This window comes from Ostrinia nubilalis, chromosome 15 (assembly GCF_963855985.1).
Source record: "Ostrinia nubilalis chromosome 15, ilOstNubi1.1, whole genome shotgun sequence".
NCBI lineage: Eukaryota > Metazoa > Arthropoda > Insecta > Lepidoptera > Crambidae > Ostrinia > Ostrinia nubilalis.
The window spans coordinates 5,821,617-5,847,250 of NC_087102.1; the positions used below are offsets into that span (position 1 = coordinate 5,821,617).

At 35.6% G+C, this 25,634-nt stretch overlaps 2 protein-coding genes across 2 annotated transcripts in view; one reads left to right on the plus strand and one right to left on the minus strand.

The window, feature by feature from the left end:
- Positions 1-523: 523 nt before the first annotated feature.
- LOC135078828 (NFU1 iron-sulfur cluster scaffold homolog, mitochondrial-like) lies at positions 524-3,656 on the plus strand. Its single transcript, XM_063973383.1, has 5 exons — positions 524-718; positions 812-1,032; positions 2,467-2,652; positions 2,939-3,126; positions 3,401-3,656. Exons 1-5 carry the CDS (start codon positions 645-647, stop codon positions 3,530-3,532), a joined length of 801 nt encoding a protein of 266 aa, XP_063829453.1. The 5' UTR covers positions 524-644; the 3' UTR covers positions 3,533-3,656.
- Positions 3,657-5,976: 2,320 nt separating this feature from the next.
- Positions 5,977-25,634, minus strand: part of LOC135078830 (protein spaetzle 3) — a 43,890-nt gene continuing 24,232 nt past the window's right edge. Inside the window, exons 4-7 of the mRNA XM_063973385.1 lie at positions 10,792-10,916; positions 10,039-10,239; positions 7,061-7,186; positions 5,977-6,165 (exon numbers count right to left, since the gene is read on the minus strand). Of these exons, the coding sequence (XP_063829455.1) occupies positions 6,009-6,165; positions 7,061-7,186; positions 10,039-10,239; positions 10,792-10,916 (609 nt within the window). The 3' untranslated portion in view covers positions 5,977-6,008. The remainder of the gene's footprint in view (positions 6,166-7,060; positions 7,187-10,038; positions 10,240-10,791; positions 10,917-25,634) is intronic.

Consider the following 25,634-nt stretch of genomic DNA (forward strand, 5'->3'; position numbering starts at 1 on the left):
CAACCAACAGCCAGTTAAAAATTGACAAGTACAGATGACAGATACAGATTAAAACCTGACAGTACCTCTTTCTTGTCTATGCCTGACACCAAAGAGTCTCCAACGCATGTTTTGCCATACGCATTCAACAAAAACATGTCAACATGATTAACATCCAACAAACATTACCTACATAAACCAAGAAAAGATGTCAAACGGATTGTTTCTTTGTCACGTAATGAAATTGAGGATAGAATGTTCTTACTTTGCTTATAACAACGAGGTCTCCAGCGTGTGTTTTGAGGTTTTGCCCTACATAATCAACAAAAATCTATCAACTTTCAACAAAATTGCATGGAGAAAATGTTGAATGATGACAAGTATTAGTAGACTTGCTTAATTTGTTTGTATTAAGTTTTAAATACACATGCAAAAACTAAAAGCAATATTTGGCGAGACCACAGACGGACAGAAAAGACATAATCCAAAGGCGTAAATTCAATAAAAAATATCTATCTATCTGTCATTTACTGTCAACTCTCAACTGTCACTGTCACTTTTTTACGCCGAAGTGAACGAAAAAATAAAATTTTAGCGAAAAATACACAAAAAGGACAAAAAGTGAATTTATTTAGAAAGTCATACTTATTTGAAAGAAAATCAAAATGCTACGTAATTCTGTTAAATTATTTCAAAGAGCCAGTTGCTGTAGGCGCATCTGCGCTGCATCATTATTTAGGTAAAAGTTTTACAAATAATTATTTGCTGCACTTGTTGTTTAAAAAAATATACTATTAGTTTTTAAAACACTAACGCTTACTATATATTTTAGATACGACGATAAAAGGCTATTTAGTGGACTGCACAAGAATAATACTAGACTAAATGCGCATACATTGCCGCTCTACGCATGCCAATGTCGGAGCATGTTTATTCAGACTCAAGACACGCCGAATCCCAATAGCTTGAAGTTCTTACCGGGAACGAAGGTATTGGAGGCCGGGCAGACAATGGATTTCCCTAATATTGGTGCAGCACAGTGTAGTCCATTAGGTAAATACTTTTCATCTTTAATGTTGTAAAAATTTTGTATTTACTTACGGCCGAATACTGAAACGCCATTTAAATATTTGACGGCTTCTCAAATAGTTAAGCAGCTCCTAAACTTACATTTCGCATACTCAAAACAATATCTGAGCAGTTCTCAATTTTTAAGCACCTCTCAAAATAAGTTGCACTCAAACGCCACTTAAATGAATTTTCGCATACTGAAACGCCATTCAACGCTAAGCATTACTCAAACAACTGTCAAATCGTCTTAAGCAGCTGTTAAATTTGAGAGTGCTTGCGCGGTATCTTAAATCCTATTGTTATACCTAAAACAACCTAAATAGTGGTAAATAATGTGTGTCATCGTTATCATTTCTTTCGAGCCTCGAGGAAATACCTAGATCTAATCGCAGGAACGCAATTAGGCTGAACGCTATTGAAAAATATTATTATAATGACATGCAATTCCGAGCGAGGTTCCGCGTCTCTAAAGAAACGGTGTGGTTTCTGGATTCATAATTTGGAAGCTCTTTGAAACCCCTCACCAAATGCCATACAACCAGTGGACCAAATACTTATTATAACCCTACTGTTCTACGCAACGGGAAGTTATGAACGTGTACTAGGTGATATCTTCCACATCTAACAGCCAACTGTGCATCGTATAGTGCACGAAGTAACAACCAAAATAGCTGCTATGAAATCGCTTTACATAAACATGCCTATTTCTGAGGATTAAGGGGACATCGCATATCAGCATTTCCAAGAGTTGTTGATTTGTCAATTTGATGCTCTGTCAGTCAACAATGATAAATGTCAATTGTGGTTACGTTTCGGTCCACGATCGCCACTTAATAGATTTCAACAATAAAAAGTATCATATTTAAAATTATTTTTTTAATTAAATAAAAATGCAAGCATTATTATTTTTATATGATAAAACGAGATTTATATATAATAGAAACTAAAAATAAACTGTTCTATGTTAAGTTGATTGATTATATTTCCATAAAAGACAATACATAACCAAACGATGCTGCGTGTAATGGATAAAAGACGTAAAGTTATCATTTGTGTAAATGAAAACATACTTTTTTTGGTAAATGTTGCCATTATGTAAACATTTGAGAGCTGCTTAGCTGATCACGGCTTCAAATCCGTTGAGTAGCGTTTGAGAATACCATTTAAAATTGAAGGATACTTAAATTTAGGAGCCCGTCAGCTGAGTGACAGATTTGAGTAGTGTTTCAGTATTCGGCCGTTAGTTCCTTATGTTCAGTTACAAAACATATTAGGCAAGTTTTCATGACAATGGCCCAATCAAGAGGCTAAGTGTGGTTTTAATTGCCCAAACTAACTAATCTAGGCTAGACTCTTATGTTTTTTTAAAACCATTATGTTTATGTATGTTATTGGACTTCTATTGTTATTTTACAGCCAAAATGATATTCAGAATTGAAGGTGTAAAAGCTGTGTTCTTCGGACCTGAATTTGTAACGGTTACAAAACAAGACGATGATGTTGAATGGAGGATACTGAAACCGGAGATCTTTGCTACCATCATGGACTTCTTCGCTAGTGGATTGCCTGTAGTCACTGATGCTAAGCCGTCTGGTGAAACACGTAAGTATAAAGTTATAATTTTTAAAAATATCACAGTTTTAGGTAAAAGTTCACAGACAGACACCTAGAAAGAGGAGATCTTTGCTTAATAACAAGGTTAAAGGTATAGATATTGATACTTTGTTAATGAATAGGTACATGGTATGATGAAGTTAATTTATATCCTGGTTCTTGTAGTGTTCAGAAATAAACAAAGAATGTATAATTATTGTAAATACATATTTCTTTAAAATGCTATTGCCAATGTGTTTGTAATGTTACTTATGCTGTTTTTGTAACTTTCCAGAGATAAATGAAGATGACGATGAAATTGTCCAGATGATCAAAGAACTGCTGGATACACGCATCAGGCCTACAGTCCAGGAAGACGGTGGAGATGTCCTGTTCGTTGACTTCAAAGACGGAGTGCTGACACTGAAAATGCAGGGCTCCTGTTCATCTTGCCCTAGCTCTATTGTAACATTGAAAAATGGGGTAAATTCCATAAATAATAGATATTTTTAATTATCAGTGAGATTTTTTCCTGTCCTAATTATAGGATATGTAAAAAAAAGAGCAAAGTGAACCTTCTTTTCTCAAGTGACAGATGTTAATTGGAAAAAAAAGAAGAGATTAATTTACAATACAAAACTTTTTTCTTTACTACAGGTGTTGTAGGCACATTGGCCATTGATTTGTTTGGTTCTAGCAGAGAAGAATAGGACAAAACAAACATTACACACAATAATGGTTCTATGTACTTTTTCAGGTACAAAACATGATGCAATTCTACATCCCTGAAGTTCTATCTGTAGAACAAATAGACGACGAAGGCGATAAACTAAGCGAGAAAGTCTTCAAAGAGTTCGAGCAATTAAAATCCAAAGAGAAAAGTGATTAGAGAGGTATAGAATCAAAGCTGTAAGTAGTTTGTAAATAATACACTGAAATTACTTTATCAATATGTGATAGTGTTGTTTGTTAAGTAATTAAAATGATTTATCAATTAAAAATGTTACTTTGAATATGATTTTCATTTAAAATATCTAGTACTTTTAGAATGACTTAAAACTATTGGGAATTATGTGTAAAAAATGTCCTTCTTTTTGGATCAGTGAGTAAACTTAATTGAAATAAAAGAACAAATTGAAAAGCTTAATTTATTTTATATGACATAAATACAGTGAGTAAAATGGTATGCTCTATAATATGTTAAGTACAACTATTGTTAGTAAGTCAAAAAGTATCTAATTTACAAATGTACGCATCTTATTTAATAGTTTCATTTTCTAAACTAAGCAGCATCATCAAAGTATAAAAATTATTACATAATAATATAGCACCTACTTTATGTTGATTAAGCCTCACAACTTATAGTTGGAAGTTTTATATAGTGTAATATTGCCTTTTGCCTTTTTTAAATAAATCAAATTGTAAAGCTTTTAAAGAAAAATTGTACTTAATTAACATTTTCTATTAGTATTCAGTAATATAAACATTTGTCAATAAATAAGCAATGTGGTGTAATTTTTATACCAATTTTCTTTTGCGTGACCACACATTTAAGGCTCATTTAAATGATATTATACATTGGCAGTGATATACATTAATATTACATGTATACTATCATATACATAATCAAATAAGGTACATAATGTTATTGATACTTTCAATCAAATACTAAAATTAAGATATAATAATTATACGAAAATTGTGATTCTAAACTATTAGTTTAGATAATTATTATAATATATTACTTAAATTCTAAAGTATGATCTGAGAGATCAATCTTTATTGTCAACCTGTCTAATATAATTAGTAATTTCTACCCTCTTTATTTATCAAAAAATTGGATTATTTATATACTTTTACATAACGCCCATGGCAAATCTAGTGAGAATGAAAATAGACCAAATTTTATTTTAATAATCCCTACAACAGCAAGATAGAAAGAAATAGTTTCGTAAGAACCCTGATGAAACAGAAAGAAAACTGAAGGCGTGATTTGTTACATGCTTCGAAAAAATGCGTTAGAGGATCTTATTTGATACAGTCAATGTTCAATTTGCAACATTAAACAAGGAATAATTTAATTTTGCTTCAACACTAGTTGTCAAAGGCACATCTTACTTTGTCAAATTAAAAGATTACGTATCAAGTTCGGAACTAGCGTCATTTTATTAGTACAGAACAGCACATTAGAGGAATCGTGCCTATTAGAAGCACACAATGTGCCACAGTGGTTGGCCTGACGATTTTGTACTAAAAAAAATGCAGGTAGATGGCGCTTGTTTTACTCTCATTTTCAAAGTTGATAGAGGTAAAGTAAACCTTGATGATATAAATGACACACTCTCACAGGTTTTGCATTGGTTTACTGTTAACAACTTATTGTTAAATGCAAACAAAACTAAGTGCATTAAATTTACCTTACCTAATGTGAGGCAGGTTCCCACACAATTGATGGTGAAGAATGAACCATTAAATAGCATAAGTTCCACAACATTCTTGGGAATCACTTTAGACTCTAAACTTCAGTGGGGTCCTCATATTGAAACCTTGTCAGCAAGGCTCAGTTCAGCTGCTTTTGCAGTGAGAAAGATAAGGCAATTAACTGACATTGAAACGGCAAGGCTAGTTTATTTTAGCTATTTTCATAGTATAATGTCATACGGCATATTGTTGTGGGGCTCAGCTGCGGACATTGAAACTGTGTTCGTTCTGCAGAAGAGAGCAGTGCGGGCTATTTATAACCTTGGACCCCGATTTTCCTTGAGAGAATTCTTTAAGGAGATTAATATACTGACAGTAGCTTCACAGTTCATTTATGAAAACCTTTTATATGTTCGCAAAAATATAGAGCAATTTACTAGAAAGAGTGATTTACACAAGTTCAATACAAGAAACAAAAATAAACTTGCCGTTCCAAATTTCAGACTGCACAAGATTGGTAATTCATTTATGGGGAAATGTATTAAACTTTTCAATAAATTACCACAAACTGTTGTAGAATTGCCCATTCATAAATTTAAAGCACATATCAAAAGCACCTTAATGAAAAAGGGCTACTATAAAGTTGATGATTATATAAAGGATAAAAATGTTTGGAATGTTTAACTACCTAGCTCGCATTAATACTTATGACTATAATTTGTATATTTTAAAGACTGTAAAACCTTGAAAAGGAGGCTGACAATAGTGACTGAGTTTCTTGCGCTGCTTCTTCTCAGCACTGGCCCATTTATTGTCCCGAAGCAGTGGTAGGGTTAATATTGGGACGTGTAAAAGCGCTTTTTTAAAGCCTATTTGCAAAAATAAATGAATTTTATGAATTTTTAATTTTACGAGGGTAGAAATGTCCGTTGCCATGGCAACGCTCACGGGTTACACCGGCACACGCAACAGGACGGGAATAGGAACCAGTCCATGAATATGCCGGCGCAGTCGTCGGTAGGATCGTAGGCTAACAGCCGGTGCCATTTGTATTTCTGTTCGCAGCCGCAGTCGTTGGAGCAGCGAGATGTGGTCTTTTTGCTGGAAATTTAATAGTTTATTGTTATTTAAATATGATATTTTAACACGAACAAAGTGTATGATAAATGCAGGGGATGACTTTGATCAGTGACCAATTGTTAATAAAATATTTTTAAAACTGCGCACCTGGCGGCCATGACGTCGCATAGACGTTCTGGTCACAAAATAGAAATTACTTTGTGCTCTGGTACAGACGGGTTGAACGCAGATAGTTACGCGGGTATATGGAAGGGAGAGTCGCAATCAGCGAGGTGCGCAGTTAACTTGATCGGATTGTAAAAGTTAGGACGCTCATCGAACTATGTCAGATGTGTTACGGTTTAAGTCTGACCTCTGTCTGTTTTTACATCCCACACGAACAGAAGACGATTTGTTCTTAGGCCTTTATTAACAACTTTACATTACTTATTAAGTTAGTACTAGTGATAGTGAAATCAATTTTTCATTTTTGTTATAGTTTTTGTTTTCAGCCCAAAGTGCTTTAACAGCTTCATCTGTCGTCATAATCGGTAAGTGCAGAAGGCACTTAGTATGCTAACAACTTCATAAAATTTTATTTACTAATCTATATTTTCTTTCTAAGGCTGTGCTTCCAGCCAAAATCTGGCAAATGTTAATGGATTAAGGATCCATTATATTGATTAGCAAATTGCTTATTGTCATAAGGCTTCCTTAGAAGGCGAAGACACGTAGATATGTGGATGTTAATTGATTATTTAAACATCGATTTAGAAGCATATAAAATAGTTGTTTTGTATGATCTTACGCTTGCTTTTGTTCATTTGCTAAGTTGAAAGGAAGGCGACATATTTAGTTTCAGAATGTCTCCCAATTTTGCACCCAGTGCCTTTCTGCTACCTTTATGAGGTCGTTGGTCCACCTGGTAGGTACTTACCTGCAAACTTCCTGGTGAATGGCTTGCTCGAAGTGCATCGTGTTGACTATGGCCCGGAGCTTCCTCGCTGAGTTCAGAGCCCAGTACGGGGTCATGATCTCAGTTTTGCTCTCACACGCGTCAACCCTGAAATGATATGAGATGCTATTAAATACTAGATTTTTAGTTTTACCTACGCTTTCAAATGTTATGGCTAGTAGGTAAGCTTTTAGGGACTTTCAAATTCCAAATCCCATCAATATCATCATAATATGCAACTTACATTTTACTTAACTACTAGCTGACCCGGCGAACTTTGTTCCGCCTTAATGGCAATAAATAAGCAGACTTCTTTTTTATTTCGAACGGGAAAAAAAGTATCCTATGTCCTTCTCCTGGCTCTAAACTACCTCCCTGACAATTTTCAGCTAAATCGGTTCAGCCGTTCTTGAGTTATAAGTGGAGTAACTAACACGACTTTCTTTTATATATATAGATTTTTTTAGTTAAAGTGCACGGGCACGTGATTCCAGTCTACTATAATTGGGACCATTGATGTGTTTGTTGGTAAACCGAATTTTAGAATTTAGAGCAATATCATCATCATCAGCCTATGGCTATCCATCCACAGCTAGCTATAATAAGCACTTTTGGATAAGCGTCATTTTAGTATTCCACCCCTCTCTTCGGCTTGTCTTAGCGAGTCCTTACTCCACCAACTTGACGGGAGGACGTCATTATGCTAATAATAATAATAATAATAATAAATCATTTATTTGCCAGAATACGGTTACAAATGGTTTTAAAAAGAGAAGTTTCCAACATATTCTATCGTACATACGATGTGCAAAAATTACAAAAAATACGGTTATGTTTTTAATATTAAAAAGTAGTATCATTATTAATTGAATGTCATGCAAATGTCAGAAAATGATTATGAATTATTGAAATAGCACAAACATATCGCACACCTAGATCTAAACTGAGACAACTCAAAAATTGCCAATTTTGACTTATGCTTGTATTCAAATACTCGGTTATCATACGCATCTTTTCAACATAACAGGTTTAATAAAGCCTTGATCCATTTGCCGCTAGATGGCGATAACTTACTTTTGTTGAATCAACGCTTGTCAACCCCTTCCACCTAAACAAGCGTTTTGTCAGTTGACCTTCGCTAGTATCAGAGAGTGCACGTATTAAAATAAACGAAAACGCGGATATTTAGATTTGTTACAGTTAAGCAGAAAATATATAATGAGTTAATTTGAGTAGTAACAGTATTGATGAATTGTTCTGCAATAGTCAACCAGATCATTTTGACTTGTTCCAGTTTTGTTTGATAAAGTAACTTATATTTTGTTACTATTTTGAGTTGAGTTTGTTTTGATGAATCAACTTGTGAATTTCTAGTTGGCGTAGTTTTGTTGGAACAAATTTCAATTCAATGTTTTTCTATACAGGACGCGTAGTTTTGCATGTTTCACCTAAAATCAGGTACAGTATGATAATCCCTGTTTCTAAATAAAGTTAGTTTTATTCAAACTGTTCAACTGTTGTGTTTGAGAAGAGTGTTTTGACTTAACTTACTATTGTTGGATAAGTAAAAATTACAGTGGATATTTTTTTTATTTTCCGAAAAAATATGCTAGGTCGTTTTCTTTTAAATATTTTGAGAGAACAGTGTAAAGATAGTTAAAATGGCAATGTACAGACGACGGCACTTCAAGTTAAACACTGTCGTAACTAATGTTAGTTGTAATACAAGTGTACAGTCTGATATGCTGTTGTCTGCACAAAAGATAAAACCTTCTTTATAATGTAGAAATAAAAAATAACGTAAAAAAAGGTCTATAATAAGTAAATAAATAATAAATAAACATATCAATCAGCTGATGCTAAGAAAAAGTGGCTGAAGAAACTCAAACACCTATCATGTTCACCATGTCATGAAATCTTCATTTAATCTCTTATGCTGATCCAAATCGTGTTAAAAAAGAACTGTTTTCTCAAACAATTCCTAAATTAATGATTAAGATATCGAAACATTCAATGAAAACCACTTTAATAGTGCAGGAAGAGGACTCAGCCACATCTTGAAATTTTGAAATACAGAGGACCAAAGAACGTGAAAGAGATGACATTTGAAAAGTTTTATGACACTAAAATCTTGCAAAAAATGTGGGCAACTAATTTTGTTTTATACGAAAATCGGAATCAAGTTAAATGGCACGATATAAAAATTTTAAGAGTGGAAAAGGAGAACTCAAATCTCAAAATGTCCAGACAAAACTGATTCAAGTCTAAATGTACTTTATTATTTATACAAAGTCATTCCCCTAAAATGTAACAACTAAAAAAACTGCGATTATAGGTAAAAAGGATAGATTTTTTGACCCAGTTTATACACAGGGTCATTTCACAGCCTATCAATAATCCAAAATAAAACTGAGTTTCATAACTTCCCGAACAAAAAATGTAGTAACACGTTTTTTTCGCCTCCTGAAAAATGCCCTTTTTTGAGTTGTCTCAGTTTAGATCTAGGTGTGCGATATTATTACATTAGATTCATACAATGTCAATGATACACAATGTCATATTTTAAGAAATTTTTAGATGTCAAGTACAAAATGTCAAAAAGATTTTTCTGTCAGGAATTCATTGACTGTGTAATACATCTTTTGTTTTAAGAATTCTAATAAATTATTTCTAAATTTAGTAAATGTCAATGTTTTAATATCTTCGGGTAATTTATTAAATATTTTTATTGCCATACAATACACATTCCTTGAGTAGAGGGTCAATCTTTGTGGAGGAATTCTCAAATTTTCAGTTTTCCTGCCTCTGTACCTATCAAAGTCTTTGTTTTTATCGAAGAGATGAATGTATCTTTTAACAAACGCTACGCTTACTGTGCCGCAGTTTCCACTCAAGAGTCGAAATTCAAATCCGAAAATCGAACGGAAATCCAAAAACAAAAGAAGAAACTGAACTCTTACCTGCCAGTGCTGTTAACCGACTGCGCATCAGGTAGTTGTGTGTTGCTGGCCTGCCGCGCATGTCGAAAATAGGAGTCTCCTGTATGCATGTCGGGAACCCCCGGCGCTCGCCGCACCCTGTTTCCGCCGGGAGTCGCGAATGACCCGTACATACGCTTGATGAGAGCCTTATTCTCGTCTATGAAATTTTCTATCTTATCTCTGGAACAGAAAAAAGTTTTCGGTTACAGCAAAAATGAGTAAATAATATAGTTATGTAGTTAAGAGGTCTAAGTAGGTACAGAAAGAAGATAGCAAATGCAGTGGTTATAAGTGCTATTCGGTACCAAAAATTAAAAGTAGGTAGGTATATATAGGTATGTGCTGAATGAAATGCAAGAGAGGAGACGTAGCATTTCTCGAAATATCTTCTGTCCTAAGGCAAGTCCTACATAGCACGCCTTTCGCCCGCGACAGGTTGCGGGTTTGTCTTAAATTGGGAGTAGACATCGTAGTTTAAAATGTTCAAGGATCATCGTCATCTTTTCAGCCACAGGACGCCCACTGCTGAACATAGGTCTACCCCAATGATTTTCAGATATCTTCCTATGAAGTCAAGGATCTACGCGAACTCCACGTCGATAACTGGCGAGAGGTGGCGCAGAAGAGCCCAAATTAAGACTTATCGTCAGAGACCAAGCCTCACTTTGGGTCGCTGCGCCAGCTTAGTTAGTTTTTAGTTTAGTTACGTAGATATGTATAAACTATACTTACAAAGGATACGTGTTACCGGCAGTCGGACAATAGAGCTGGTAGTTGCGTTTGACGCACGGGACGCCCCTGATGATCTGCCCCTGCAACTCATAGCCCAGCGCTAGGGAGAGCGCGGTCCATAGTATCTGGAAAAACACAAATATACATACTTAAGTCAGTAAATTATCGCCATTGCCACTTCAGCTTGCTAATCCCGACGGATTCCCGACGGGCACATAGTACGCAGAACTGACGGCCGATGGGGCAGAAAGGTTCTGGAATGGAGGCCGCGTACCGGAAAACGCAGCGTAGAACGACATCGTAAAGGTAGCAGGGAAGCGCTGGACGCAGGCCGCTACCAATCGATCAACATGGAAAGCATTGGGGGAGGCTTATGTTCAGCAGTGGACGTCCTATGGCTGAAATGATGATGATGATGCATGATGATGATGAAGTCAGTAAAAGAAAATAAACAGGTAAAATGAGGCATCTATGGCACGAATTATAGTTAGGTAGGTACCAGTGTTGGCAAAAAGTTAATCTGATTAATGATTAAAAATTAATGATTAAAATCATAATCAAAATTTTTTGATTATGATTAATTAATCATTAATCAAAAATTTTGATTAAGATTAATTAATCATAATCATTAATCGTTAATTTGATTATTTGATTAACTATCTACTATTTTCATAAGAAAAGGGTTGGGAGTGTATGAAAAGGTACCCGCGACTTATAAAATATCTAGCAAAGGAGGGATCTGGAGTTGTACTGTCGTTTTCCCAAAAAACTGCGTCATTTTTCACTACTCTAAACACTTATCGCACTAGTTTTGTTTCTCACAATTCCTTCTATTCTTCCGGTATCCTCCAGCAAAATTGGGTCAGGATAGAAGTTAAGCGGGCTGGCTGACGATAGGGGAGAAGTCCCCCCAAAGGTAGGCGCAAGCGTGGGCAATTCAACGGAAAGGTGGGTTTGCTAAACTAGGACGTTTTGTGTGTTGGGGAGGTGCAGGAGAGTTCGTAACAGAAGTTTCGGGGGGAGGCCCACGCGTGGGCAATTCAATAGAAGGGTGGGGTTGCTAAGCTAGGAGGTTTTGCGTGTTGGGGAGGTGCAGGAGAGTTCGTACCAGAAGTTTCGGGGGGAGGGCCACGCGTGGGCAATTCAATAGAAGGGTGGGGTTGCTAAGCTAGGAAGTTTTGCGTGTTGGGGAGGTGCAGGAGACTTCGTACCAGAAGTTTCGGGGAGAAGCCCACGCGTGGGCAATTCAATAGAAGGGTGGGGTTGCTAAACTAGGAGGTTTTGCGTGTTGGGGAGGTGCAGGAGAGTTCGTAACAGAAGTTTCGGGGGGAGGGCCACGCGTGGGCAATTCAATAGAAGGGTGGGGTTGCTAAGCTAGGAAGTTTTGCGTGTTGGGGAGGTGCAGGAGACTTCGTACCAGAAGTTTCGGGGAGAAGCCCACGCGTGGGCAATTCAATAGAAGGGTGGGGTTGCTAAACTAGGAGGTTTTGCGTGTTGGGGAGGTGCAGGAGACTTCGTACCAGAAGTTTCGGGGGGAGGCCCACGCGTGGGCAATTTAATAGAAGGGTGGGGTTGCTAAGCTAGGAAGTTTTGCGTGTTGGGGAGGTGCAGGAGACTTCGTACCAGAAGTTTCGGGGAGAAGCCCACGCGTGGGCAATTCAATAGAAGGGTGGGGTTGCTAAACTAGGAGGTTTTGCGTGTTGGGGAGGTGCAGGAGAGTTCGTAACAGAAGTTTCGGGGGGAGGGCCACGCGTGGGCAATTCAATAGAAGGGTGGGGTTGCTAAGCTAGGAAGTTTTGCGTGTTGGGGAGGTGCAGGAGACTTCGTACCAGAAGTTTCGGGGAGAAGCCCACGCGTGGGCAATTCAATAGAAGGGTGGGGTTGCTAAACTAGGAGGTTTTGCGTGTTGGGGAGGTGCAGGAGACTTCGTACCAGAAGTTTCGGGGGGAGGCCCACGCGTGGGCAATTTAATAGAAGGGTGGGGTTGCTAAGCTAGGAGGTTTTGCGTGTTGGGGAGGTGCAGGAGACCTCGTACTAGAAGTTTCAGGGGAGGCTAGGGGTGGGGGGCAGGTGGTGGGAGTGTGGGGTTGCAAGTAAGTGCTGGAACGGTAGGAGAAGTGGACTGATATCCTCCTACGGGAGGTCGAAAGACTGCACCGGAAGTTTCAGCGAGGGAAGGGGGCGGGGGGCAGTCTAGGTTACCTTATATTTATCTAAGTATGACCTGTCATAGAATTGTAGCCTAAAACCAAACATCTAATATTAGAATTCAATGTTTTAACATTGTTTTCGATAGAACATTTAAGAAGTTAATCAAGTTAATCAAATTAATGATTATTGATTAATGATTAACAAATTAATCATGATTATGATTACTTTTTTAATCATGATTATTTTAATCAGGATTAATTTAATCATGATTAAAATTAATCAAATTAATTAATTGATTAAAAAATTAATTGATTAGTGCCAACACTGGTAGGTACTAGGTACAGCTTCCCCAAGCCGTCTGGCCAGCTTGGGGAGTGTAGGCCAAATCCTCCATTTGCCTCTGGTAAATTAGAGAGGGTCGTGCTCCTGCAGTGGAGACTAAAATGACCTGATGATGTAGGTACCGCTTGGACTTGTTTATACCTTACATCTTCTATTATATAAAAGAAAGTCGTGTTAGTTACTCCACTTATAACTCAAGAACGGCTGAACCGATTTAGCTGAAAATTGTCAGGGAGGTAGTTTAGAGCCAGGAGAAGGACATAGGATACTTTTGATCCCGTTCGAAATAAAAAAAAAGTCTGCTTATTTATTGCCATTAAGGCGGAACAAAGTTCGCCGGGTCAGCTAGTATTATTATAAAAATGAAAAAAGAACGCCTCTGTAGTCTGTAGTAGGTGAAAATTCTGCTGCGAAAATTTGGTTAGCGGTTTAGACCGGTACTAAAATATTATATTACTAGCTGACCCGGCGAACTTCGTACCGCCTTAGCGTAGAGATTTTCTTAATATTTTTTTCCGTAAGAACCATCCTTGGACTTTCACAAACATTTAAAAAAAAGAATTATCGAAATCGGTTCAGCCGTTCACACGTGATGCCGTGACAACGCGAAACGGGTTTCATTTTTATATATATAGATATGCATCTGCAAAAGGGTCACAACACCTGACATCCGTGTTTTTCCAACGAAAAACATAAGTAGGTACAAATAGAAAGGGAAACATTAGTCTTATAACAAATAAAATACCTTATAAAATAAGTAACTAAGATTAAACAGATGGCTTTTGAAGAAAATGAAATTGAGCAAAATTATTTAGTACCTACCTAGTAATTAAATAAGTATTTGAATGTCTTAATTACTCATCCCATTAAAATGTGATGCGCATAACAAACAATAAGTAAGTGGCTATAAATAATTATTTAGATAAACCTAAGGTACCTAAGTCACAAAATTTGTGAGTAACGAACGCCCACAAAAGTTATGTTGTTTTACTTCTTGATTGTTCTGTCTAAAATAACCAAAATCACGTTGAACAAAGGTATACTCACAGTTGGAAATAGCCATAGCGAATCCATATCCGCTGGTACACGTCTGCTGCCTCTAACACTCTAAGCCTCACTAATTAACTGAACTAATTCAAAACAAACTGCCAAAAAAACGAGAACCTTCATGCGGAACGTCTTCCAAACTTCCTTTGGCATGCCCTATCATCGCCAGACACTGCCTAAATAGGCTTTATTCTGTTAGGGTGTAGATTTAGTATTGAATGTGCAGAAGCATCACTGGCAGTGTAAGGTATACCTATTTAGGCTGAGACTACACTATTGCACGGTATAATGTCATAGCCATCGCAGTCCTATGCGTAATATTTATTTCCAGTATATGATTGTGAATAATAATTATTATTGTATTCGTTTAAAAATAAAAGGATCAGTTAAGTCGAAAATAACTGTTATAAAATGTAAATGAGGAAAGGATCAAAGTTAAGCTAGATCCAGAAGTTTTATGTCAGGCAGGCAAGATCACTGTGAATTATAAATGTGATACCTACTTAGCACCTAGACCAGACTTTTCATTAAGTTTTATTTAGGTAAGTCTACTCCTACAAATTACATAGCTTTATTAAGTTCTGGGTCACTGATCTAGAACTTTTCGAGAATGTTAACATTAAAACATATTATAATTATTTAAGGAATCTGTACCTATCTACTTACTCAACACAAAATGCTTAGAATAGGAAGTCCAAACTAAGTATAGGACTAGCGCCTAATTCAATCAGTGCCTGTGGTTAGAGAACGCCAAGGCGCGGGATGGTGTTTTTGGGACGTCAATAGCGAGACTTCAATGTGCTTTAGATTCGTATGCTGCGTCAGTTCATAATGTCAATGTCACCCGCTTCCAATACCCCAGGCAGTGACTGAGTTAAGCCTAGGTTATACAAAAAATAATCGGTACATAGATGCCTTGGCTTGGTTGTAAGGCTTGACCCTTACGTCGTGTGTATCGAATGTTATAAAAGGATATTAAAATTCATAGTCGCCACTGATAGAGAGCAACTCCAACAGAATGTAGCGTGTCAATGCTGAATTGATTTATGTGGACTGACACTCTTGCGCATTAGAATATGCATTGCCATTGACTAAGATGAGAGACATACAGAAAATGTCATCCTTCGGGAAACTTTACTAGGTTTTTTTATTTTTTTTATTCACAACGAGGAAGCTCTTGGCTCTTGGAAGCGAGCTTCACCCGGAATCCTCAACCACGCAAGGAACTGGCTATCTTACCTCTAACTGCCGGAACACAACAATGCTGTTAACATTGTTGTTATGGCGACAGACTTAGGTAAGATGGTGGTAGCTAGCCAGGCGGATTAGAACAAGCCCTACCACCAACCAAACCGAACAGAAAAATCTGCCCCCACTGGGAATCGAACCCGGGACCTCTGCGTCTGAAGCAGGTGGTCTTACCACTAGACCACAGAGGCGGTTAAATTTATGCACAACGAGGAGGCTTTTGGCCAATGATGGAAAGTGATGACCAGGTCGAAGGTGGAAGCGAACTTTAGGTAACCCTTAATTCTCTACCACAAAGGGACTGGATATCTTACCTCTAACTTCTGGAACACAACAATATTTATAAGGCATAATGAAGAAGACAAAAGATAGTTAAACTAGCTCTCCTTCCTAGTTTACAATTCAATAAATTAGATAACGTAAGTAAGTAAGTACCTACCCTGCATAAGATTTTCAGTAGATTTGAAATCAATAATGGTAAACGGGCCTAAAAACAATCTCATAAAGGTACCTACTAGAGCAAGCCTTCTATTAGCTACCTATTCTCTGTGCATAGGTGTCAGAAACAAAAATAATAATGGATTGAATAAACGCCAGTTCTATGAATTAGTATTATTGAATGTGTTTTCCTTATTCTTGAGAAAGTAATAGTTAAGTATGTTGTCTATTTAAATGCATTGTCTGCATGCCTAGCGACTGTGAAGCCCTCAGAAGCCCATTGGTAATTATTAACTTAGCCAGATGGATACCTTAAAAGAAAATAAGTCTTTTATCTGTTTGAATAAAATCAAGCAAGAAATTAGAAGCTAATAATATAAAAACTTATTATTTGACAATACACGCATAAATATTTGATATTAAAATTGTTAACATAAAAATGCAAAATTCAACACGTTTCCACGTGATTTATGTTCTTTTTCAATTGTGCAACACGTATAATTATAAACGAAACTGGATCGTTGTATAAATTTGGCAATATTCGAAGTTTTGCAATTCAAAAGTAATCTTGTATTTATTTATGACACAAGTGTGTCAATAACCTTGCAAAGTAAATAAATTAACATAACATTTGATGGCAAAAAAGATGAGACTCCATGATGGCGCTTAGACGAGAATTCGGGTGATTTATTACGAATGTACAAAACATAATAAATTATATACAGGGTGTAAGGATTTCTTAATTTAGTTCAGGTCATATCTTTTAACTTGCATTATTCATTTTAGTAGATCATCCAAGGTTTATAATACCACTAAATTTACGAAAAACTAAAATATACCTAATTAACTAACGAATCAATGTAACGCAACCGCAACGGAAATGGTGTTTTATACAATGAAAAGTGAAAATAGAATGTCGTTTATTCTTAGTAGAAAGCCTTAACATTTAAAACAATTTAGCATTCAGCTTTCTTTTCTGCACAAGCATAGTGTAATAGCATTTAGAGAAATACTCGTTTTTTTTGCCAACCTGTCCTACACACCCTGTATAATCAACGGCTCATCAACTAGTTTAAGATCCAGTTTTGACATCAGTAGGTTTTCTAAAGGTTAGCAGGGTCAAAAGATTACTGAGTAAGTAATGTTTAGGCCACTTATTTCTCATTAGTATAGAAAAACTAGGCATTTAAGCACTCTCAAGATGTTATTTTATGTATTTTAGTAGTAATAAGGAATACCTACTAGTGTTATTATGGGAAAATGGAAACTCTGACCAAAATGCTTCAAAGTTGAAAACTACTGTATTTTTTTACATAAGTTTACAATTTCCCTACTTTACATTGTTTAATCTTGGCACTCACAATGGTAAAAATCAAAATTGCAATTACACGGTAAAATAATTAAAAAATTAAAGTTTACTTACTGTTTACACCCTGTGTAATGTAGTTCGTACCGGTAGTGTAATACAGTCCCATGTGTAAAAAGGTCAATTTATTTTTTAATAGAAATTACCTTGTGATATAGAATTTATTGCACCTTTGTGGTAATAATACCCATAATATGTTATAGAATGTGATCTTAGCCAGTGCAATGCGTCACTTTACGTGATTTATATTTCTCGTTTCAATTTGTTTCATACACTTGAAACAAAGATTGAATTAAAATTTAGTCCAGTCAATAAAGTATTATAGAGGGAAATAATAAATAAATATCTTTGGACAATTTAATATGCTTGTGTTATGGGTTTAAATAAATACATACATATTATACCTACATAGTAACACCCAGACCCGACACAGAAATGAAAATTCAACATTTAAATTTCTGCTCGGCCGGGAATCGAACCCGGGACCTCTCGGCATAGTAGTCTTTTCTGAACCACTACACCAAACGGCCGACAAAATACGTGGAACACAATTTCTACATCGTGATACATACCTAGATATAAACATGGACCTATAAAAAAAGGCGGACGGAACTCGCGCTACAACAAAACTGTGACGCAAAATTTTGGCGTTTGTCTATTGTGTGAGTGAATTTAGGGATGCCATGTTAGGCAAAACATTTTACCCATTTATTTTAAGAAAAACATAGATCGGCAGATGTTACTTGGAAATGTAGACAGAATTATTCCGTGCCATTTTAAAAGGATGAAAGGTGAATGCGTTGAGGTAGGCGCGAAATTTTCAATGTTCAAATTTTCTTACATTGTTTGCAAGTCAGTGTGTCAGGGTATGTACGTACATACATAATGTTGATCAAAAATGATTCACGCAGTTACAAATTACGAATCTTGTGTACATTATAATCATAATCTTATGCATCATCAATACATTATTATTATCTCTGATAGATTTTTTTAAACATACAACCTGACACTGACTTGCAATCAATGTAAGAAAATTTGAATTTCGCAGTTCCACATTTTTGGGAAGGATCAAATTTGCCTATGAAAATATATCCCATTAAAACACAATTATTATGATAAATTATTTTATTTCCATATGCGTAATAAATAACTGAAAAGTCCTAAAATTATTATTAATTTCCCATATTTCGAGTAATTTTCCCACGTAAATAACTGAGAACACTGGTCTTTGACGAATTATTTTTTCGAGTGAATGACGTTTGATTTCAATTAATTTCAATATTTTAATGTCGGGAAATAAGTGATTGGATTATTATTTTGCCTGTGAAATGTGATTCCTTAATTTTTGTTTGTTCGAACAGAACGGTTTTTACACAATTTCATCACACAAGACATGTCGTATTCGTATTGTTTTTTCGCCGCCTAAATGTGTCAACTGTGTGAAGTTTGCACTCGAAGTGGTGTATCAGGGTGTGAATGTGTGCGTGCCGGCCTGTAGGTACGTACAGGCAAGCTGGTGTATCCTAATGTCACAGTATTTTGTTGATGAGAATCCGTCCGACTTTTTTTATAGGTCCATGGATATAAATGTGAAATGTACATAGTTCTTATTGTGCACAAAACTATTTGACTTTAAAAAATGCCACAGTGGGTCGCTTGCTGCGCCGCCGCGCCGCACTATGGAGCGAAATTGAGATTTATGGACATAGCGATTTTTTTCACAATTTCTATTTGAAAAAAATACCTATCGATAGGTTACGTTATTCTGATGAATAAATGCTTCACAAGTTTTTCTCTAAAACCAATAGTTTGACTGGAAAAAAATATTTTCCATTTTCGTTGTATGGAATGAAACATAAAGTGGTCGATTTCGACTAAGCCTTGACAGATCTTGCTTTGAAACTACTTAAGCCTTGTTCTATGGCTTGTTGACTGTAATCCTACGCTATCAGCGCGCATCCAAAGTTGCCCGTTCACAAGTTATGAGGTTCTGAAAAATTAAAAAAAAGTAAGTAAAAGTGACTTTTTTTTGGAATATCTTTTAAGATTTAACAAAAATATAAAGATTTTATACGTTAATAATGTAAATTAACCTTAAATTACTGCTAAAAACACATTTTACTAAACTTAAAAGGAATTAAATCAGCGATTTTTTTTTCACAATGTCTGTTTAAAAAAAATACCTATCGATAGGGTATGTTATTCTGATGAATAAATATTACAAACGTTTTTCTCTAAAACCAATAGTTTGGCTGGAAAAAAATATTTTCCATTTTCGTTGTATGGAATGAAACATAAAGTGGTCGATTTCGACTAAGCCTTAACAGATTTTGCTTTGAAACTACTTGAGCCTTGTTCTATGGCTTGTTGACTATAATCCTGCAAAAACAGCGCGCGCCCAAAGTTGCCCGTTCAGAAGTTATGAGGTTCCAAAAAATGAAAATTAAAGTAAGTAAAAGTATCTTTTTTTGGGTATAAATCTTTAAAGATTCAATTAAAACATGAAAATTATATACTTTAGTAATGTAATTAACCTTTCTCTTGTCGTCTTATCTAAAGAAAAGTCAATTTTACTTACTTTACTTTTCATTTTTCGGAACCTCATAACTTCTGAACGGGCAACTTTGTGCGCGCGCTGTTAGTCTAGGATTATAGTCAACAAGCCATAGAACAAGGCTCAAGTAGTTTCAAAGCAAATCTGTCAAGGCTTAGTCGAAATCGACCACTTTATGTTTCATTCCATACAACGAAAATGGAAAATATTTTTTTCCAGCCAAACTATTGGTTTTAGAGAAAAACGTTCATAATATTTATTCATCAGAATAACATACCCTATCGACAGGTATTTTTTTTAAACAGAAATTGTGAAAAAAAAATCGCTGATTTAATTCCTTTTAAGTTTATTAAAATGTGTTTTTAGCAGTAATTTAAGGTTAATTTACATTATTAACGTATAAAATCTTTATATTTTTGTTAAATCTTAAAAGATATTCCAAAAAAAGTCACTTTTACTTACTTTTTTTTAATTTTTCAGAACCTCATAACTTGTGAACGGGCAACTTTGGATGCGCGCTGATAGCGTAGGATTACAGTCAACAAGCCATAGAACAAGGCTTAAGTAGTTTCAAAGCAAGATCTGTCAAGGCTTAGTCGAAATCGACCACTTTATGTTTCATTCCATACAACGAAAATGGAAAATATTTTTTTCCAGTCAAACTATTGGTTTTAGAGAAAAACTTGTGAAGCATTTATTCATCAGAATAACGTAACCTATCGATAGGTATTTTTTTCAAATAGAAATTGTGAAAAAAATCGCTATGTCCATAAATCTCAATTTCGCTCCATAGTGCGCCGTGGTCTATTTTCAAGGATGATACGTAATAAGCTACTGCCTATTTTTATTCTATACCGCTATGCGTAATTATCGCTTGAAAAAGCTATTTAATTTTATGTAACTGCCAACAACTATTCTAAGGTCAATCACCATCATGAAATTGAGGAATCCATAATAATTATTAGCGCGGCATTTACTGCTTACATTACGCGGTTTGTCTAAAGATAGAACTTACGTGATTTTTGCTACCGTAGTTATTTATTGGTATTTAATAACTTATGCACATTGAAGTTATGAATTGCTCATGTCTAGACGAAAATTGACTCGTGTACAATATTCAAGGAAAAAAAAACACGAAATATTATGTGTATTAGATAACTTTATGTTTATTGGCGTCAGTCAGTTTGGAAGACAGATTTGAATTAATTAATTTATCCCGTAACATTATAAAAATGTTTTGATTATATTTATGAAAAGTTAAACACCATTTTATTGTTGTGACTTTCATGTGTATAATGAAACAGTTTGTGATAACAGCCAGATTAATATATGGGACAGGTTTTCCTATAAACTAACACTGTTGAAATATGATGACGATTAGTGCCATTATTTCAAAATAGAGCTTTGATCACTTTGGGCTCTATCTCAATATCGAAAGATTGCTAATTTATCGAATTAAAATCTACCTACATCAAATGTTAGGTACATGCTCTCAACTAATATCTAACTGGACCACACAGTCATTATGTAGTTTAGTCAAATACAAAACCTACATGATGACATATTACTTGAAGTGACTGATTGATTTCATTATCAAGTTATGAGTTCATATAACGCCATATTACACATGTGTGAGTCAGACATCTTCGATCAATGGTGACTTTTTATGAATGGTGCGCTCGCGCATAAGTTCTTGTTAAATTGTTATAGGTACGTAGTACTATACAAAAAGCTTCAAGTAAAAGTTAGCAGGTACTTACATTTCTTTTCACAAATATGTAGTTGACACAATTAACAAATGCTTCCAAGAAAAGTCTTTTTAATTAAAAATAGTCCCTGAAATTGAAGTGTTTGTTTTGAAATTACAGTGTGTCAACACTGTCAACTTTGTGTAGTAAACCTAATATTTATTTATTTAAACTTTTGCACGTTATTAATATAACTGTGGCGGACTTAATGCCGAGTGGCATTCTCATTGCATTGGCATTCAAGCGGTATAGCCACATTTACTAAAGGGCGATTAGTAGTAATAGTAAAGTAACTGAATTATTAATATTTATGTTATTTATTGGGTATAGAATTACCGTATTATTATTAATATTATGCAGATAACGCATCAGAGAAGTGAAAACTAGCAGTAGATTAACATGATTTCTGTTTATTGCATATTTTGTTAAAGTTTTACTGCACATTTTTGTTGCATATTTTGCAAATTTTAAATCATAACACTATATTTTGGCGGTTTTAAGAAAGAATTGCTCGTACATATAAGATCTCAAGTTAAATAATTCTTATTCTTATGTAAGTAACTGTGTTTTGGTGTAATCATTCGATGGTACAGCATTTTATATGCAACACATGTTGTTGCGAATCTTCGCAGTAGTTTTGCATTAACTTCTGAAATTGTAGAGATCTTATATACAGAGTACTAGAGTACATTTTCGGACTGTGTTTATCGGATTATGTTGACAAATGCGTCAAGTATTACGCGGTATGTTTTTAAAAATCAGGTGATTCACGCTAAATGAGTTCATTTACTTTGTTTCAAAAATCTAAAGTTCTAATCTGTTTTTGATGACATCTACGTAGCTAGTGATGACACAAGCTTCGTAAGCTTAGATAAGTATGAACTATGGGGCATGCACACTGCACTGGGAACAGACCGCCTTACCTTTAATACCAAAAAGTGCTACTTGTCGTAGTTGTGTTTAATAGGAAGTCAACCTCATTCCAAGACTTATTTTGTGTATCAATACAAAAAACACTTTTCCTTTCCAAACCAGAAGGTCATCTGTACTGACAACCTGTACCTATGATGATATGCGTGCAGATAGGTCGGAACATCATGGTAAATACTGGGGTACCTTATGCGTTTGGAATAGATGCGATTTTGCAAGAAAAATGTTAAAATTAAAGTTCAAAATAGCCCCCAGCTGTAGGATGTTTCCTGGGTCAAAAAGCAAGAGTTTTAATTAGTCCGTCAATTAACTTATCAAAAAATACTCTACACGTATTTTTCACTTTTTCAAACTAATGAAAATTTAAAGAGATAAAGCGCGCCAAAGTTCATAAGAAGAGGCCCGTGACGTCAATGCGTGCATGCTGTAGGTGGGAAATAGTCGCCAATATGACACTGATCACCACGCAGGTGTAAATCTGTTGCACTTAATGTAGCTGTAATGGTTGCGATTTTGCAACAAAAATACTTATAAGTCTGTTCAAAATAGCCCCCAGCTGTAGGTGGGAAATAGTCGCCAGTATGACACCGATCACAGGTGAACGCTCGGGGTATAAATTATCACCAGCACCATGCCGTAAATTGGTCACGTCTCAGTTTTATCTGTGGTTGTGCCCACGCGTGACTCAGGCGCAGAACAGGCGTTTCCTGCGATCCTACGCTCTCGCAATTCTAATGCTGGTAGGTATAGTTGTGCACCGATTCAGATTTTGCTATTTTAATTGCAAAAATCGCATGAACTTTGCTTTGGGATTCTGATGCCCGTATTCACAAACATAAGGTTTCACAGTGCGCGTGGACGCACAGGGTCACACACGAATCAATCATAGAGCTCTATTCAACGCTGTGCGTTTGACTTGCTGCTTCACTTAAGCAAGCATCGTTTGTGAATACGGGCGTGATTTTAATAAGTATTCAACCGACGACATCATAAAGGTAGCAGGAAGGCGCTGAAGAATTACCTAGAACTAATATAGTGTGCATCAGGGGTCTCTAGCACAAGGACTGAAGGAAGAAAGCTGATGATTATGATGATGATTGAAACTTGATATCTTTCTATGATTTGAATGAAGAGGGTAAACGTTAATAACTCGCAGAACTGTACAGATATTCTGTTGACTAGGTAAGGGAGAGTTAAGTCTTAAATCTCTTGTACTTTCAAAACCTGACAAACTTTAAGCTCTCAGACAGGAATTACTGTCATATTAAGTGATATATTACCGTATGTATGCAATAGTAGCAGGGTACATTGTTCAGTTTGCTTTGAAAGATTTAATGGTCTGAGTGCCAATAGCTCATTCGCGCCCACACTCTTCAACTGGACATATTTATGGAATTTTAATCTGTTACACTTATGGTCTGTTCCTTTATTCAGACTAAGAACAGATTTGTGCTTGCTTAAGAACTTTATGAGGCAAAAGAGCTTAGCTAAGTTAGTTTAGCTTGCATAGCTGACGCAGTTTTCCTGGCTGAGTTGCACCATCTTCCTTTATCCGTAACTATAGAAATAAGTAACCAGTGATTTTTGTACGGAGACAGACTTTGAGAAACGTCAAAAATCTGTTAAACTTCATACAAAAAATACCGGTTACCTATCGTTTGTAGTTACGGTCAAAGTTAGGTGGTGCAACTCAGCCTAACCAGAACAGACGGTGAAACGCAACTGTAACGAAACTGCAACTTTGTGATGATTCTGATGAATGAAACTGAAAGTTTCAAACTAGTCGCGTCATGTGTGGTCTCTCAACGGACGCTATGGCAGAAACTTAGATGAAACTCAAAAGTAACTAGCAGTTGCAGTTTTGTTGCAGTTGCGTTTCACCCTCTGTTCTGGGCCTTAGTGTTTGCATAGTTTGCTGCACATAGCTCGCCTTTTTGTACGGATCATTCTTATGTGTGTGCAATAAAGTCTTTAAATAAATAAATAACTATGGATAACTACGCCAGCTATGTGAGCTAAACTAAACTAACTTAGCTTAGCTGTTGGCCTGCAACCCTAATTTAAACTGTCCGTAAGATAACGATTCGTTTTAGGAATATAGCGTACAAATTGACCATATGTACGCTCAGTATCATTTCCAATCTTACCTTATTTACAACATTTTAAATCAGACAAAAGTTATAGGTACCTACCTACATAAACCTATGTAGGTAAGTCGTGAGTGTCTTCACACCTACACACGAGACTGATGCGTCTGGGATTGCATTTTTGGTTCGAATACAAGAAAAAATGTAGCTATAAATAAGATTAATAATATTGACCTATAGTTAAAATATCTTGCCAAATGTTTGGTTTAAATAAATTACAATATTAGCATTGAATAAAACAGTTGCTATTCAAAATGATACTCTGTGGGTACCCATTTTTTTGGCCCTTTGAACGAGTGCCACAAAATAAACATTACGCAGTACAGATATTATGGTTTTGGAAACGTTTAATATGATTATCACCTTCTAATATTTCGTGCCTTTGCCATTTTTAGGGTTCCGTACCTCATAAGGAAAAAACGGAACCCTTATAGGATCACTTTGTTGTCCGTCCGTCCGTCTGTCAAGACCCTTTATCTCAAGAACGCGTGAACGTATCAAGCTGAAATTCACATGAAATACTCAGGTCTATTGTCCCTTTAAGCTGTGAAAATATCAAACTTCTAAGCCAAGCCAATCAAAAGATACAGCCGATTATGTCGATATTTTCAACAAATTTTCGACACTCGCAAAGGAATCAAAACCTACAGGATACTTCCCGTAAACTCAGAATCTTGAAATTTGGCATAAAGCATTGTCATATAATGCAAATATAGGAAAAATTGCGAAAATTTCATTTTTTTAGTTATATAATATAATAAAAATATTTTAATAAAATGAAACTTACTACCTAATTTCTCACGAACGAATAAAGGTATCAAATTGAAATTTATACCAAATACCTAGATCTATTGTCCCTTTAAGAAGTA

Excerpts from the sequence above, each read along its gene's own strand:
- LOC135078828 (XM_063973383.1), top strand. The coding sequence starts at position 645 with ATGCTACGTAATTCTGTTAAATTATTTCAAAGAGCCAGTTGCTGTAGG. Across the intron at positions 1,033-2,466 it reads AGCACAGTGTAGTCCATTAG|CCAAAATGATATTCAGAATT; the intron begins GTAAATACTTTT and ends GTTATTTTACAG. Across the intron at positions 3,127-3,400 it reads TTGTAACATTGAAAAATGGG|GTACAAAACATGATGCAATT; the intron begins GTAAATTCCATA and ends GTACTTTTTCAG.